Source organism: Nilaparvata lugens, chromosome 1 (genome assembly GCF_014356525.2).
Source record: "Nilaparvata lugens isolate BPH chromosome 1, ASM1435652v1, whole genome shotgun sequence".
NCBI lineage: Eukaryota > Metazoa > Arthropoda > Insecta > Hemiptera > Delphacidae > Nilaparvata > Nilaparvata lugens.
The window spans coordinates 33,726,761-33,743,408 of NC_052504.1; the positions used below are offsets into that span (position 1 = coordinate 33,726,761).

The window sequence follows — 16,648 nt, forward strand, 5'->3', positions numbered from 1 at the left end:
AATAAATGAAGTTATATCCGTGTTGACGCTACAGCCTAGGCCGCAATAACCAAGTTACACTGCATTATAAACTTGAGTTTCAATGCTCTTGTCTATGCATTACCAAAACGATTCATGCATTGAATAATGAATAAATAATTGATAAATAAATAATGAATGAATAATTGGTGTCATAATTGCTGTATAATTTACATTATGGAACATGCTGTTGAGATGTAGACTAATGATCTACTGTTTAATAATCTATTGCAACTCTCATACATTTGAAGAACGTCAATGCTTTAATATTGACTAAATTTGCAAAACTGTTCATTCTTGTATCTTGAGTGGATGTTCCATTGTATGTGGAACAACTTGTTCTTAACCTTCGAATTTATGTTATTTCTATCAAACATCTTGATGAATATTTATGTACTGCACCATTAAAATTTGGGTACTCATTCAACTTTTTGGACTCGATAAATTTCAACCATAATATTATTATTTGCAAGCAGTACTTGTCAGTTGCTCGTAGCTTGTCATTTTCATATTAGCCATGCTGTTGAATCGTATGAAAATCCTAAAATTTTATAGTTGACTTCTATACTTCACACTATCAAAGGGAATTTATCTGACTGCATGTTTTTTCGTAAAACATTTCTTATTTTGTTATCATCATATCGTTATTCAAACAGGCTTGAAAGTATTTTGGTTGTTTACTTCAAACTGTTAAATTTATATCAGCCGTCTAGTTTTGATAGTATTTAATTGTATTCTATCCGGCTAAGCATTTTTTCAATTGAATCTATTTTGATAAAAATTTGATGACATTTTTTTTTTTAATTCGACAGACTCTGAAGCGAACTGTTGAAAACATAAAGGACCCACTATACAGATACTTTGAGCGTGAAGTGAACTCAGGATCTCGTCTGCTCCGTGATGTAATTCATGATCTGGAGGACGTTGTCGCCATTTGTCAGGCAAGTATTGGGCATTAAAAGGTATTTTGGGTATTATATTATTTTAATCTCATTCAACAAATTTTAATAATTCGTTCATTTAACATTTTCTTCGAAACATTTGATTGAGGTTCTACGTGATGTAGCCGTTCTGTTCAAGTGCAATTTTATACGTTGTTTCCTCTTAATCATTTCACTAAACAGTATTTGAATTTATCTCGCTTGGTGATTCAGTGAAAAATGATGGTGATAAACAGATTCTCACGTTTTCTTGCTCATTTCACGTCCGTGATGCCTAATTTTCACGACTCAGGTTGACGTTCAAGTTACTCGAAGCAGGTTACCGGGAGCATGCTACCTATGGATACGTACTATGAACAGATTCCATACGGTACTCAAGTGAGTGCGGTTGAAGTACTTGTTCACACGGTTCAAGTTGCATGCTTCCGGTAACTTGCCTCTAGTGATTGAAACGTCTATCACAGTCTAGAGTTGTGGAAACCAAGCATAAGAGATAAGCTAGGTTTTACATTATTATTAAATCAATTATTCGTGAATTAATTTATAAATAAATTAATAATTTTAAAATAAATTAGTGAATTAGAATGTGGTGATTGGTTGCTTGACAGGGTGAGAAGAAGCAGACCAACTACCACCGTGCCATGCTGAGCGACTTGGTGAAGGGTATCTTGCCGAGCAGCTGGCGTCGCTACACGGTTCCGCGCGGCTGTACCGTCATCCAGTGGATCACCGACTTCCGGAACAGAGTTGTCCAACTGCAAAAGGTGTCCTCGCTCGTGTCACAGGGCGGAGCTAAAGAGATCAAGGTAATCGCTCCTACACAGTTACATTCACTAACTCACGCCAAATCATTTCATAATTGAATCAAAATAAAATCAATTGCTATTAAATCCTGGTGACAATAAAGATAGGCTACCGAGGAAGAAGAGGAAATTCGACGAATGCAACTGTAAAAACTATTTACCTGGCTGGGAATTGAAGCCGGCATCTCTCAGTTTTCGGCTCTGCGCTTTAACCTTTAGACAAACAAGTTCTTCCAGAGAAGTCTTTGGAGTTGTCAGAGGATTTAACAGCACTTCGTTTAATTAATATTATTGTTGAATATGTATTGATTGATTGTTTGCATTCTATTATTGATCTAGTGCAATATATCCTTTCATCATTCCATAGTTCATTATTTTTGAAAATTATTATAATACCTCTCTTGAATTACAAATTCAATAAGGAATAAATATGTTCACAGTAACTGTTGATTATTTCCAGATAAGTTTGCAAGATAAGGTAAAGAAGGCCGCTCTAACTTGGCTTTTCTAGGAATCGAATGAAGGCAGATATTCAATTCTAAATTTATATAGAATTATTTTTCAATGTGTATGACTTGGTAGATATGAGGAATAAAGCGAAAAAATGTTCATTCAACAGGTTGTGATTGGAAATGCTGACTAGGAAGCTGCTACCTGAATTTTCGAGAGCAGCTAGAACATGATCCTTGCATGTTCATCATTTTTGTAGTCTACCCGGATCACTTTTCTATACTCTTTAAGAAAAACCGCTAAATACTATAATTTTCAAATACTTATTTTCTTTTAAAAGCTATGCACTCATGATCTATTTCATATATTTAAGTTAATTTTCCCAAATTTCCAAGATCTACGACTTGATCAGATGAATTGATTAAACGATTTAACCAACTATTTAATTCTATTATCAGATTCTATTCAGAAACTTCCTAACTTCTCAGAATTCTTTAAAAATTGTTAGTTCCCTGTTGTGAAATTTCTTATATAACTATGTCAGAAATATTTTTTTGAGGGCACTAACAAAGTCTGTGCACTCATACAGTTGTGAGCTGTATTTTGATAGGGAATATTCTTCAATTGTGGGACTAAGTAGAATCACTAATGTGAATGTTAGAATGTTACTTATTGATTGTTAATATCATTTGTTGTATGTAATATCATATCGTTGACTGTATGTTGATTGTATGTTGCAGACGTTTCCAGTGTGGTTGGGTGGACTTCTAAACCCAGAAGCTTACGTGACGGCAACCAGGCAGTGCATTGCCCAAGCGAATAGCTGGTCTCTGGAAGAGCTGGTGCTGGATGTCACTATCACCGACTCCAATGACCCAGCCGTTGACGAATGCAGTTTTGGAGTTGTTGGTTAGTATTTTTGAAAATAAAACAAAATCAAACATGTTTCATGAATGGTTGTAGTCTTGGACTTGTAATTTAATACATAGAATGGTTTTACTTTTCAATTATTTTCTGCTAGCTAATTATTTTCTTCTTGCTACTAGTAATCCTATTATTTTTGTATGCGTGTTTGTCCCCTTTACACATAATTTATAGTTTTAAAAAAATCAGTTTTCATGGGATACTTTTGGAATTTAACAAAGTGGACCAATTCCTATGCTTGAACTTTTTTCATTCAAATTGTTCATAAATTATGTTTGTCATTGTCAAATCAAATCGAATCAAATAGTTCTTTATTTATCATTCCATTCATACAATATAAATAGTGTCACAATATAAATAATAATTCACAATAATCAGTTTAGGAAGTCTTGTATACAATATGGGCTGATTGAAATTAAATATTTTTTCAATTATTTCTTAAAATCTCCACCATCTTTCTCTCTGATATTGATTGGCAGACGATTGAAAAACTTAGCTACCATGTAGGAGGGGCGTTTTTTTCAAGAATTGCCTCCTATGCTGTTGAAGTGCATGCGTTCTTCTTGAGCGGGTATGATATTGATGACTGACATATCCTTCATTTTTAAATTTTAGAGTCAGAATACATTCCATTATATAGAGTCCATAGACGGTCAAGATGTTGAGGCTTATAAATTTCTCGCGTACAGACTCTCTGAAACCTAACCTTAAGATTATTCTAACTGCTTTCTTCTGTAATATAAATATATTTTTCAAGTTTCCAAGAGATGTTCCTCCATAGAGACCTATTCCAAAAGACAGGTGAGAATGAATGTTAGCGAAGTAGATGGTTCTCAGTGTTGTCTGGCTGCAATAATTGGCCAACACCCTGAGTGAATAGAGGCCAGAGTTCATCTTCTTCAATACACCATCCACGTGGAAATTCCAAGACAATCGTTGGTCTATTGTCAATCCCAGGAACTTTGACTTGAGGATTCCTGAATCAATTGACCATCAACGGCGAAGTCAGTCTCCTCACTCTCGCGAATTCCAGCTGAGAACTTTATGGCCTCACACTTAGTTGTATTCAGTCTTAGACAATGATCCTTGAAGAATTCGACAATCTGAAGCAGAGCTACATTAGCGCGCTCCTCAAGCTCTTCCTCTGAATCACCAGCCACATTCAGTGTGGTATCGTCAGCATATATACACAGCTGCACATGTGAGTTTCGCGGTAACAAAACTAAAGGAAGATCCTTCAAGTAAATGATGAAGAGGATAGGGCCTAAAATAGACCCCTGAGGAACACCTTGAGTCACCCTTCTCAGTTCATTGATCATTGATCATTGATCATTCTTCTCACTGTCACATATTGGAAATATAGGATCGCATCCACTGTAGATGTCTACCAGTCACCCCACATGAATGCAGCTTCTGAAGCAGTATACAATGAGACACCGACTCGAAAGCTTTGGTTAGGTCCATCAGAATTGATGCTGTACGACGACCTGTGTCAACCTGCTCAATAATCTATTCAATACTACTGACCGCTGCTGTCATTACTTTTTCGCTGAAAACCATGCTGTTCCTCGTCAATCAAATTGTATTTAGTCAGGTGCTACATAAGTCTATTACTCATTGCTCTCTCAAATATTTTAGAAAAGACTGATGGCTCTGAGATCGGTCTTAAATTGTTGAGTTTGTTCCTAATCTCCTTTCTTGTGGATAGGAGTTACTTTGGTGATTTTCAAATGTTCAGTGTAGATTCCAGAGATAAATGAAGAATTCACTACATGGACCAAGGGCTTAATCAGATAGAGTTTTGCTTCTTTTATTACGGATATTGGGACTTCATCAAATCCACACGATCTTAGATTAGAAAATGGTCCTATTATATTGAACATTTCCATGTCATCAACTTGGCTTGGTCGGAATGAGGTTTCAATTTTGTCTTGAAATATATTCTCATCTGTATTTGTGTCTAGAGGAAATGAATGACTTTCTGTGAAATACTCATTAAACAGCTTTGATACTCTGTTGGATCCTTGTAGAGTCTTCCATTATGCTCAATATGCATATCATGGCCGGTTGTATGGTTTTTACCTGTTCGAGAATTCACTACATTCCATGTGCATTTGGTAGGATTCTTCGAACTTTCAATTAACCACTTGAAATACATTTCTTTTGCAGATCTCAATTTTCCTCTGTGTTGACGTTTTTCTCTGCGGATGTCTTCCATTGACTCAAAATTACTGACAATTCTTGCTCTACAGCATTTACTACTAATTTTCTTTCTCAGCTCTCTCAGTTCAGGTGTTATCCACTTAATCCCACTCTCAATCCTTTTTATCTTGTCGACTACAGGAAATGATTCATTGAAGTAATATACAAAGGTACTATAAAACTCATTATATTCATATTCTACCTTTCCATTAAATACATTGATCCAGTTTTCTAAAGAAAATAGATTCTTAAATCTCTCCATATTTGTTTTGGAGAATCTCCGGGTTTTCATTCTAATTAAACTATTATTATTTCTTTTCTCTTCTCCCCTTTTGTATTCTAAAAGTTGAGCATCGTGGTCTGATAAACAGGTGTTTATCCCAGTTATATTTACATTTTTATGTGGAATGTTTGTAAGAAAATTATCTATCGCTTACTGTCGAGTTGGGCAAAATCTAGTTGCAAAGTTCACCATAGAGAGACCATAGCTTTGTAAAATGTTCTTCAGTTTAACTGAGGCTGGCGTATCATCTAACAAATCTATATAAAAGTCACCGGTAATCTATACATGAGTATAATTTCTTGAGAGTAAGCCAAGTAGTTCATCCAATTTATCGAGGAATATGTTTTTATTTGAGCATGGACTACGGTATATTCCCACTAACACACAATTAATACACACATATTTAACTTGAAAGAACAGATTATCAATTGAAGGGTTTGAGACCTTCTCCATGTTGACATCTCTTTTTGACAGAATCACAACGCCACCACCCTCTCTATCCACTCGAGCATACCATACCTCAGTCTTATAATTGGCTATATTCAACCTCTCCAATTCAACGTTTTTAATTTTATGCTCAGTCAAAATCACAACACACGGATTTATCTCGGATAGAACTATCTCCAGTGAGTCTATTCTTGATGGTAGATGAAATATATTTTGGTGAAAAATCGAGAAGTCATAAGTCATTGCGGGGTTCGAATTACAAATTTAATGATAGTAAAGTAAATTCGTATGGCTTTTGTTGGTGGGGAGTCCCTTGCGGGAAGGTCCCACCGCCTGAATATATAATTATTTAAGCCGTCAATGGGCCTTACAACTGTCATACTTCAGCCGGGACCGACTGTTTAACGTGCCCATCCGATAACACGGGAGTGATCTGGTTAAAAAACTTTTGGTATTGAGAGGGTTTGAACCAGGGATCTTTATGCTGCTACGCAAGCACTCTATCCACTAGACCACGGATCACTCCCTATTACAAATTATAGATTTCTCAGTCATATTGGCTGCAGATTGTTTATCTTTGTCAAGAACTATAAGTTTAAATTGTCAACGTAATCAAAAGAAGAAATAACATTATCATTCAAAATCACGGTTGCTCCTGAAAATGGTTCCTGTCTATTCCCATCCAAGTTTCACGCTCCAAGCCGTGTGATTGAGAAGTAATCAAGTCACTCTCCTTACTAGTTGGAATTTGTGGTGTCTGAATCGCTATGTATGACAATTGTCAATTGGTGGTGTCCATTGAGAGCGCGCACAATACGATCTGAGATGTATCTTTTCCCAATAGAATTGGAGTGAAGGCCATGTCTCGTGTGGAACCGCCGGCCAACATTATTAATGTTCATCAACTCCACATTCTTGAAGCGTTTACACAATTCTAATATTTCCTTATTTACGTTTGCAATCTTAGAATGTATTGCAGGCATAGGTCCGTGATCATATCTATGGGGAAGATTCATCATGAGTACACGAGGATGCGTCAATGTCAAGAGCTGTTTCTCAATGTCATCAATGAATCTTCTCGGGTATTCCGTCTCATTCACGTCGTTTGCCCCACTAATCAATACAACCAGATCTTCACCGCTCAATTCTCTGCTTTCACTTGAGCAAGACGAAACCACCTTATCAAAAGTTGCTCCCGGCTTCAACGTACCACTCACGTCATTCACGCTTTTAACCTTGACCATGACTGTCGGCGAATAATTTTATTTTTCCAACGTTTTTTCTCTTTAAAATTCGAGGAATGCAGCCTGTTTGAGAAATTTCTATTGATTTTAGCGTTCTAAATCTATTTGCTTCTTTTTTCATGAAATAATTCGTTTCTTAGAGCCTGATATCTGTTTCCAAGGCTTCAATTGAGATTGACATTGACAAAATTCGCTCCGATAGGTTCTTAATATCCTCCTTCAATTTCTCATTAATCACATCTATTTTATTTAAATCTTCATCAGTTTGTAAAGCGATTGAAACAGGATGCGCTTTCATAGGGTTTGTTTGTGAAACTGTCTCTCTAGTAGTATTGGAATGGAGTAGCCGTAATAGCTTGATGTCCGGTTCGATTGATCCGTCAAGAGCAGCATCACGTTCATTTTGCAATTTTTTGAGTCGATTTTTCAGATGTTCATTCTCAGTTTCCAAGCAAGAGAGCTTGCAAGTCAAAGATTCAAAATGAGAATCAGAATCATTGAAATGTAATGAGGAGGATTGATTCAAGTCCTTATTATAATGTTCACCCAATTCAGTCACACTGAGGGATGGCAATGAGGTAGAAGAGTACCGCAGAGCTTTTATGATTGTGTGCACCGGACACTTCCATTACACTATTATTAGTTTCATCCGTTTTCATGGAAGCAGCGCACTCTTTGTCAAGACATCTCCACGTTATAAGATTGGTTACAGACGAGCAAAAAGTTCTTCTATATCGGTATCCTTCATAAATAATGCCAGGTTTGCCTTTTGAGGTTTTAAAAGGAAGAGGAATGCTGTCATTCATTACTAGCCAAAAGTCCAATGAAAACAATAACAGAAATAGGCATCAGTGATTAGAAATGAAGCGCAATACAATAATTCAAATATTGGCGCTGTAGATGTGGGTGGCAAAGGGAAAGCAAGCAGCTGATAGCGATAAACCAAGAGTGCAGCGTCTGCAGTTGTGTAGCAACGAGAGAGTTTACGTGACAGTGACAGAAGCACAAGGACGAACTCCGTCTGCCGAGATAAGCAATCTCTTCAAAACAACTGACTATTCGCATCGAAGCTGCTGTATACTACGGATTCCCGCTCAAAAAGTTGTAGGTTACAGTATTCGTCACAGACTCAACAGATCCGATGTCTATGTTATCAATCGATAAGTGATAGGCATGAAACGACAAACTGCAGTCAAATTCAAAGAGAAACAACCGACTTAGGTTATTCTCACTTATGAAAAATAGAAAGGAGCTGGCACAGTCCACTCACACTGTACAAAGAATTCACCCGGATCAAACAGTAGAACGTCACTATTGGTATACAATATCGCTGTAAAACTCGTTACTATTCACTTGAAAACCATCAAAACTGTTAAAAATGTAGAGGTAAATTTACAATGACTCACCAAAACCTGCGCATGCGCAGTCAATCTTATTATGAATATTTCTGTTATTTTGATGTGAAAATATTTATTCATCGTTGATTCCATTCGTATGAATTTTCAGCAGTGTACCATAATTTTCATGTCTTTAACAGTAATATTTTCAACAATAATTACTTATTAATTGTTATGCATGCAATCCCAACCCAAATTGATCTTATTATTTCTGTAATCTCACATCATTTCACCATGTTGCCTCTTGGAAAATTAATGTTGTTATTTACTGCCAACCAATTTAAAGATTATGGAAATTTGTTGCTCAACAAATTGTTAGAATAGTTTTCTATAAACTCTTGAAAAGCTTAAATTGTTTTGAATTCAAGGTGGAGTGGTAAAAAATAGAGTCTTGACTCCACCTAATAAAAATATTTTCATTTTCGAATGGCGGCTAGAACGTTCTAGCAAACTTTTGACCTTATTCACTATTATGGTACAATGTTTCTATTAATTTGAAATTGTTTTCAGGTTTGAAATTGCAAGGAGCTCAGTGTCGCAACAATCAATTGCTGCTGACGTCAACTATAATGATGGACCTTCCATTGACACTTCTTCGATGGGTTCGGTACGTTTCAATTTCCATTATACTATTTTTAGCAAACTCTAGAAATTATTAGTCATTGTAGACGATTGGGTATACGTAAACCATACATACTTGTGCTATTAGCAGATCAACAACATTCGTCCCTGATTATTCCAAAATAATAATGTGATTGGAATTATTGTTCTCACGGATGTGAGGAGTAGTTGTGTCAGAAATCGCCCAAGTCCTTTGATAGCTTATCAAGACTAAACTGGTGAAATAACCTATTCCATTTTTATTAATTTACTTATCTAATTATTTTAATTCCCTGTTTTTCTTATCAATATTTTTGTTTGAGAATATATGTATAGAATTTCATCGAAGATCTTATAAAATATATATTACTAGCTTACCTGGCGAACTTCGTACCGCCAAAAAGTCAATGTATCTCATGTCACACTTGCCTTTATTTGGTGAATCATGAAATTTATCTGACAATCAATATTTTTATTTACATCTCAATACGGACTTCCTATGAGCTTAAAAATACCGTTTTAATACCAGTAAACAATTTTATCACAGAGTGACGTGTTTATTATAGCTGGTAAGTTTAGATGCTAAATCATATTATCACAACATGATCTTGAATCATGATAATCTTCCCGTTCTAAGTTAACCGCTCGGCCGACAATTTCGAAAACAGGTCTGTAAAATGGATTAATATATAATTATTATTAGCCCCCCTATTAAAATTTCTGGTCAGAAACCATCCCGAACGGTTTCATTACCAACATATTCCCAAAGTTTCATGCCGTTCTGTCAAGTAGTTTTCGAGTCTATAGGGAACAAACAAACAAACACACAAACAGACATTCATTTTTATGTATATAGATTATTGATACAGAATGAAAAAAAAAATTTTTCATTTTTTCAGAGGTACTCCCGGCACTGAAGTCCAAGGGAAACTAACTCTTCCCGTCTATCTGAACTCGACGAGAACTGAGTTGCTGTTTACCGTGGACCTGAACATTGCTCCCGGCCAAGACCAGCACAGCTTCTATGAAAGAGGAGTGGCTGTTCTCACCTCTACCGCTCTCAACTGAGAGCTGCATACATTCTAGCTTTATCATCTAAACGATACTTAGTATCTTTTATGTTTCACGTTATTTCTGTTTCAAGTGCTTTAATAGTCAGTGTTGAATTTATATCTGTCATTATTTGTTGATTTAGAATGTATTATTATTCTTCCAATGCATTTTATATTATTGTTAATCTTCATTTATCTTGTTCTATGTTTTAAACATCCTCAACACGTTTTATATGTATTAACATCGCATCGACAATTAACTCCTAGCCTAGCTTATCTTTTTAGAAGATTCATACTTATAATACAGATTTCCTTTCATTGTCATTGCTTTTACCTGTAAGCTTCATGTATGTTATGCATCTAGTAGGCCTAGATAATTTCTAATTTGCGATTTTAAAAATCTTATAGCAATGTGCAAATATATGATTCTATGAATAATAATAAAATAATAATTGAATGTAATATTTGTGTTTTATTTGTATTCTTTCTTGTCGTATTTTTTCTAGTTTTTTTTTAGAAATTATGAGCCACTAAACGTTTTAGATATGAGCTTTGAGGTAATTGATGGCTACAATTCAATATTGGAGTAATACAGTCTAGGAAGGGTATAGAGGGAAAAGTTTGGAAGACAATTTTTGACCCCACAGTTATGTTCAAAAGTCCCCCACCCTACCCACTGTGCTAAGATTTTTTAATCCAAGTTTTTGCTCTTTCAGGCCCTATAACTCTCCAAAAATGCATTGTTAAAGTAAATGCTTATCATGGTTTGTAAAGCATTGATTTCTCTTTAATTTGATGTATTATTTCACTGTCAAGTTTCCTTTCATTGTTATAGCAGCTTCAATGTAGCAACTTATGGTAGGGGGTGAAATTTTCAACGTTTCAACAAGTGTCAACTTAACAGTTTCACATCTGTAACAGAGGGACTATTATAGAGCTTTTGCTATGTTTTCCACCTCCTAACTAGTCCCATTTGAGCTGCAAAGTAAAAAATCTGGTGTGGTACACTCACACAACTTCCCTTGCTCATTGAACTGTAAGCCTCATTCTTAAACGAGAATAATTTAGGGGAATAACATAATGACGATTGGCGGCAACATATTATTTGAAACTACGATCAGACTACTGTATATGTGTATATATTACGATTTTAAAGAAGAAGTCGTCAAAACAGCTGTTCTACAGATGAAATATCTCGACTGTGTTCTTTTTATAAACTGCTCTACCTACCTACCTCATGCACGAGAAGGAGGTTACAAAGTCCATTTCTCAAGGATGGGGTGACCCCCCAGTAGTTTTCCAGGGAAAATACTCATGCCAGTTCATAGAGCTGATAAATAACTATACAGGGTATGAGTTTAAAAAAAATCATTTTTGAGAAAACCGTGAAAAACATGTTTTTTTTAGTAATTATCTGCCATTTTTTTTTTCAAGAATATTACGGAGCTCCTGCAATTTTCATAGAAATGAGACTCATGTCAGTTGATAGGGGTTAGAAATAGCTATCCATGGTATAAATTTGAAGAAAATCGTTGAAGCCGTTTTCGAGAAAACCGTGAAAAACATGGTTTTTTAGTAATTATCCGCCATCTTGAATTGAATTTCTTATTGTCGGATCCTCATGGTATAAGGACCTTAAGTTTAAAATTTCAAATCAATCGGTTAATTAGGAATGGAGTTATCGTGTTCACAGACACACACACAGACCAACACCCAAAAATCATGTTTTTGGACTCAGGGGACCTTGAAACGTACAGAAAACTTGGAATTGGGGTAAAAATTGTTCTCCAGACATTACCTTCAAATTCATAAAAATATAGCTCATAATCAGCTTAGATTTTTACCAACGATTTTTAAAAAGTCATGAGCAAAAAATTGGAGGCAAACGTGTATTTTACTTTCCTTGCCCTATTACCATAGGTAAGGAAAGTATTGCTTTCCGAAAAAAATTAAGGTACCGTATTAATACGTTTCAAGGTCCCCTGAGTCCAAAAATGTGGTTTTTGGGTATTGGTCAAAAATTGTCTTCCAAACTTTTCCTTCTATACCCTTCTCTGAGCATTCATTGCCTGGACTAGAGTGAATGATATAATATGAAAACTTTTAGAGAAAACAGTGATAAACTAAATTATAACATAATTTTTCTATTTCGTATAATATATTGATTTTTATCAATCATAATAAATTATAGTGATGATTGTATAAAAAACGTCATTCAAGTACCTACTCATTCAAGTACCTACTATTCAACTCAAGTGACATGGAGGAAATGATAAATCTGGACAATGAAAGTAGGAAATTATTTATGGATTCAACAAATTGTATTAGTATTCAAAAGCAGCCTCATAGTAGCAAACATCAATAATATCCAAAAAAAAAAAAATAGAACGTCGTTCTACAAAGTTTAAAAACCAACAGCAGTTCAAAAGTTGAAAGTTAACATACTTGAACGACAGAGAGGTAGGTAAATTCTATACAATTACCAATTAAAAAGAAATTATCATGATAAATAAAAAAATAATCTTAAAAACATACAATTAAGTAAAATAATATGCGTTTAATATAAATGTAAACCAACCTTATTATAATTATATAGGTCCAACCTATTACTACATCGATTTGTACATAAACATAATTTTTACATAGTTACATGATACAATGATCACAGAAAATGAAACAATAATTCAAGAACAAATTTAGCTGGATAAAAAATTAAATAATGATACGAGTCATAATTTTGACACAGTCCCACACACATGAACTCGCTCCAACCAACAAACCAACCACCAATAGATGACGAAATAATTATTATCAGCTGTTTTTCCAAGGATGAATAATAAATTATTCTTTTAATGTCCTTTAGTTTTCCCATGGATGAGACCTAGTGCAATCTAATCTTTATATTATAAACCTACTATGTTCTGAATTTCGTGAGAATCGTTAAAGCCGTTTTCGAGATCCGGTGAAATACAAACATATAAACATCTAAACAGAAGTTGTTCGTTTAATAGTATAGGATGAAATTGAACAAATCGATATTTGATACAAAATTGAACAAATCGATACATCTCGATAGTATTCGTTAAACGATGACGTCGAATCTATGACGTGTGTAAACTATCCCACAGAGAAGAAAGAATTCCTTCTACTTTGTGACTATCCCGATATGAAAAATCTGGTGTGGCGCACTAACACAACTTCCCTTGCCGTTATGAGAATTATTGATCACCTGACGCTAGTGTTCACGCGCATCTCAATTCTACTATTCAAAGATCTGAGCCAGCTGGTGACAGGACAATAACGCTGGAGACATACGGGGTCTGCTATCTCTTCATAGTGAATCATTTAATAGAATCAACACGTCGTGTTATTTGCAAAAGGTTCTATGTGACATTTTTTGTCATTTTGAGTTATGTGTATAATGATGAAGCCTTATGCTTATAGAATGTATTGGCATAGAGACCTAAGTGTTTTTGACAAGTAGAAGTTAATAAAATCTCTTTTTTATAATGTCCTATGTGATCTGAGTAAAGTTAGTTTTTGTCATAACGTTGTATGTGAAGCATATGCATAGTAGCATAGATTCAGCTAAGAAGAATCGTCCAGTGTACTCGCATATAGAATGGCCAACCATCATACGCAATGCTCGTCGAAAAAGACTCTATGAGGTGGAAGTCCTGTCATACTCAGATATATATAAATGACTTGAAAAAATTAAAAACAATTACGGTTAAGAGCAATTTGTCACATGATGTGAGTGGTGAGGTGATAAATTAGATGACTGTTAAGGTTTTACGGTTCCAAGAATCAACTCCAAATTATATCCTAGTTAAAACCAGCTTCTGTCAAGAAGAATTTCAACTAATGTCTACGAATGGGGCGAAAAAAACAAAAAGAAAAGCTCCACTTGAGGTGACTGCCGTACCAAGAAAATGCAAAAGTATCCTTCCTGTTACAGAGAGCAAGAAACATGATCTCATTCAATTGTGCACATCTGTAGTCATCCCAAACATGTACCACGATTTTTACATGAATTTACATACGTCAAATTCACAAAAAGAAAATTTGCCAGAGCCAGACATGTTGGAATCTGGTACTGATGATGAAGATTAAATTTATGTAAATATGTTTTTTTTTATATATCAGCCTGAAGAATTCTATAGCTAAGCGTTTCATTTCTCTGATTTTTCTTATAATAATAATTAAACCTAGAGTTTTCACAAAACACTAAGCTAGTTTTGACTATCAATCGGTAATAATCTATCAGATAATTTCCTCAAAAACACACCAACATTAATGCTAGAGTTGATGCCCAAAACTGGTTTCCGTTGCTTGCAAGATTTATTTTAGAAACAAAGTTATTTTTGTGGAAATTCTAATAAATTATCAGAAGATGCAATTTCAAAACTTGGAGGAGTAACTTAATATAAATTGAAGATGAAATCACTTAACTTGTATGGGCAAATTTATTAAAAACAATATAAAAACATTAAAACAAGTACCCTTTTCTATTCAAAACATTTCAAACTTTAAAACATTTCAAGAATTAATGAATAAGAGAATATAGATCATGAGAGAATAAGGACATGTGGAGCGCATGGATGACTCAAGGAGCGCAAAGAAAGTCCACAGAATGAATCCTGGAGGAAGAAGACTGAGGGGAAGACCAAGAATGCGTTGGATTGACGACGTGGAGAATGACTTGAGGCAGATGGGTATCAGAGGATGGAGAAGGAAAGCTCAAAATCGGGACGAATGGAGAGGCATATTGCGGGAGGCCAAGACCCTCAATGGGTTGTAGAGCCGAGTAAGAATAAGAGTAAGTAAGTAAGAATATAAATCATATAAAAATGATCATACATTATCTAATATCAACTTGTTCATTCTTGCATTTAAATTGGAAAGTGGCCAATGTAAGCCGAAACTAGTTGTTGGAAATGTTTTAGATAAAAGGGTACTCATGTTTTTAATAATATTGAAGATGAATGAACATTAAAAAAATTGAAAAATCTATTTCACCTATTTCTAATATTATACCACTTTCATATTTTATTCATATAAGTATAATAAAGAATTTATTTCAATACTAATTTGATGATAAAGAGTGGATGAACCGATTAAAGCGTTTTAGTAACACTTAAAGCATTGGTACTATGCTACTTAGTTATTCTGAACTTTGCATAGATGGAGCTCCTGAAATTTTTACAGATATGGGACTTGCGGCAGTTGATAGAGCTTATCAATGACTATTTTAGGTATAAATTTAATCAAAATCGTTGAAGCCGTTTCCGAGAAATTCGCAAAAAACCCTGTTTTTGACAACATTTTTTCCATTTTAGCGGCCATCTTGAATTGCATTTGATCGAAATTGTTTGTGTGGGATCCTTATATTGTAAGGACCTTAAGCACTGTGCCTTAAGTTCCAAATTTCGAGTCATCCCGTTAATTGGGAGATGAGATATCGTGTACACAGACGCACATACACACACATACAGACCAATACCAAAAAAAAACACTTTTTTGGACTCAGGGGACCTTGAAACGTATAGAAATTTAAAAATTGGGGTACCTTATTTTTTTCGGGAAGAAATACTTTCCTTACCTATCAATGGTAATAGGACAAGGAAAGTAAAAAGTGCTCAACTTTTTAAATTGCTATAGTTTGTCATTAAAAACTTTGACTGAGTCAATTCAATTCTCAGGCACGGTCCTAGGGACTTTGCCTCCCTGGGCGAGATCGGCAACCGCCGCCCCCCATCTCACAACTATCCCATCTGATTGTTAATCCCGGATTCCACCTCTTCCTAGAGCGATCACCCAACTATTTTGTCTCCGCTGTGAAGCGATTGCGACATTCGCACCACAGAGTCTCAGTAAACTCCAACTAATTATGTACTACGAGTCCCATGTGTAAATATTCCACATTTTAAAATTATTTTTGTTTCATAAACTGTTTTAAGTTTCCGGTTACAGATATATTTTTTATAAGCCGACTTAAAAATTTACCCTTAGGTTATCAGCTGTTTAGGTTCATAATAGGTATTTATTGACATATATAATACAAAATTTATAATACCGTACAAATATTTGACAAATATAAATATTGGGGAACAGTATAGTCCAGTCAATATAGACATAAAAAAGGGGGTATGCTTGCAATTTATATCGTAGCTCTGATTTTTCAATATATTATTTGGATACAAAAGAGAAGTCCAGAACCAAAATTCTTCATGCGAAATTCCCTTGTGCTATATACAGAGTGGCCCAAAATCCTCGTATTTTCGGTT

At 34.9% G+C, this 16,648-nt stretch overlaps 1 protein-coding gene across 1 annotated transcript in view; it reads left to right on the plus strand.

Annotated features, from left to right (window-relative positions):
* The window catches only part of LOC111047281 (dynein heavy chain, cytoplasmic), a 163,206-nt gene extending 152,383 nt beyond the window's left edge, over window positions 1–10,823 (plus strand). Inside the window, exons 69-73 of the mRNA XM_039423746.1 lie at window positions 831–959; window positions 1,568–1,765; window positions 2,953–3,121; window positions 9,220–9,316; window positions 10,209–10,823. Coding sequence (XP_039279680.1) covers window positions 831–959; window positions 1,568–1,765; window positions 2,953–3,121; window positions 9,220–9,316; window positions 10,209–10,377 — 762 coding nt within the window. The 3' untranslated portion in view covers window positions 10,378–10,823. The remainder of the gene's footprint in view (window positions 1–830; window positions 960–1,567; window positions 1,766–2,952; window positions 3,122–9,219; window positions 9,317–10,208) is intronic.
* Window positions 10,824–16,648: the final 5,825 nt, after the last annotated feature.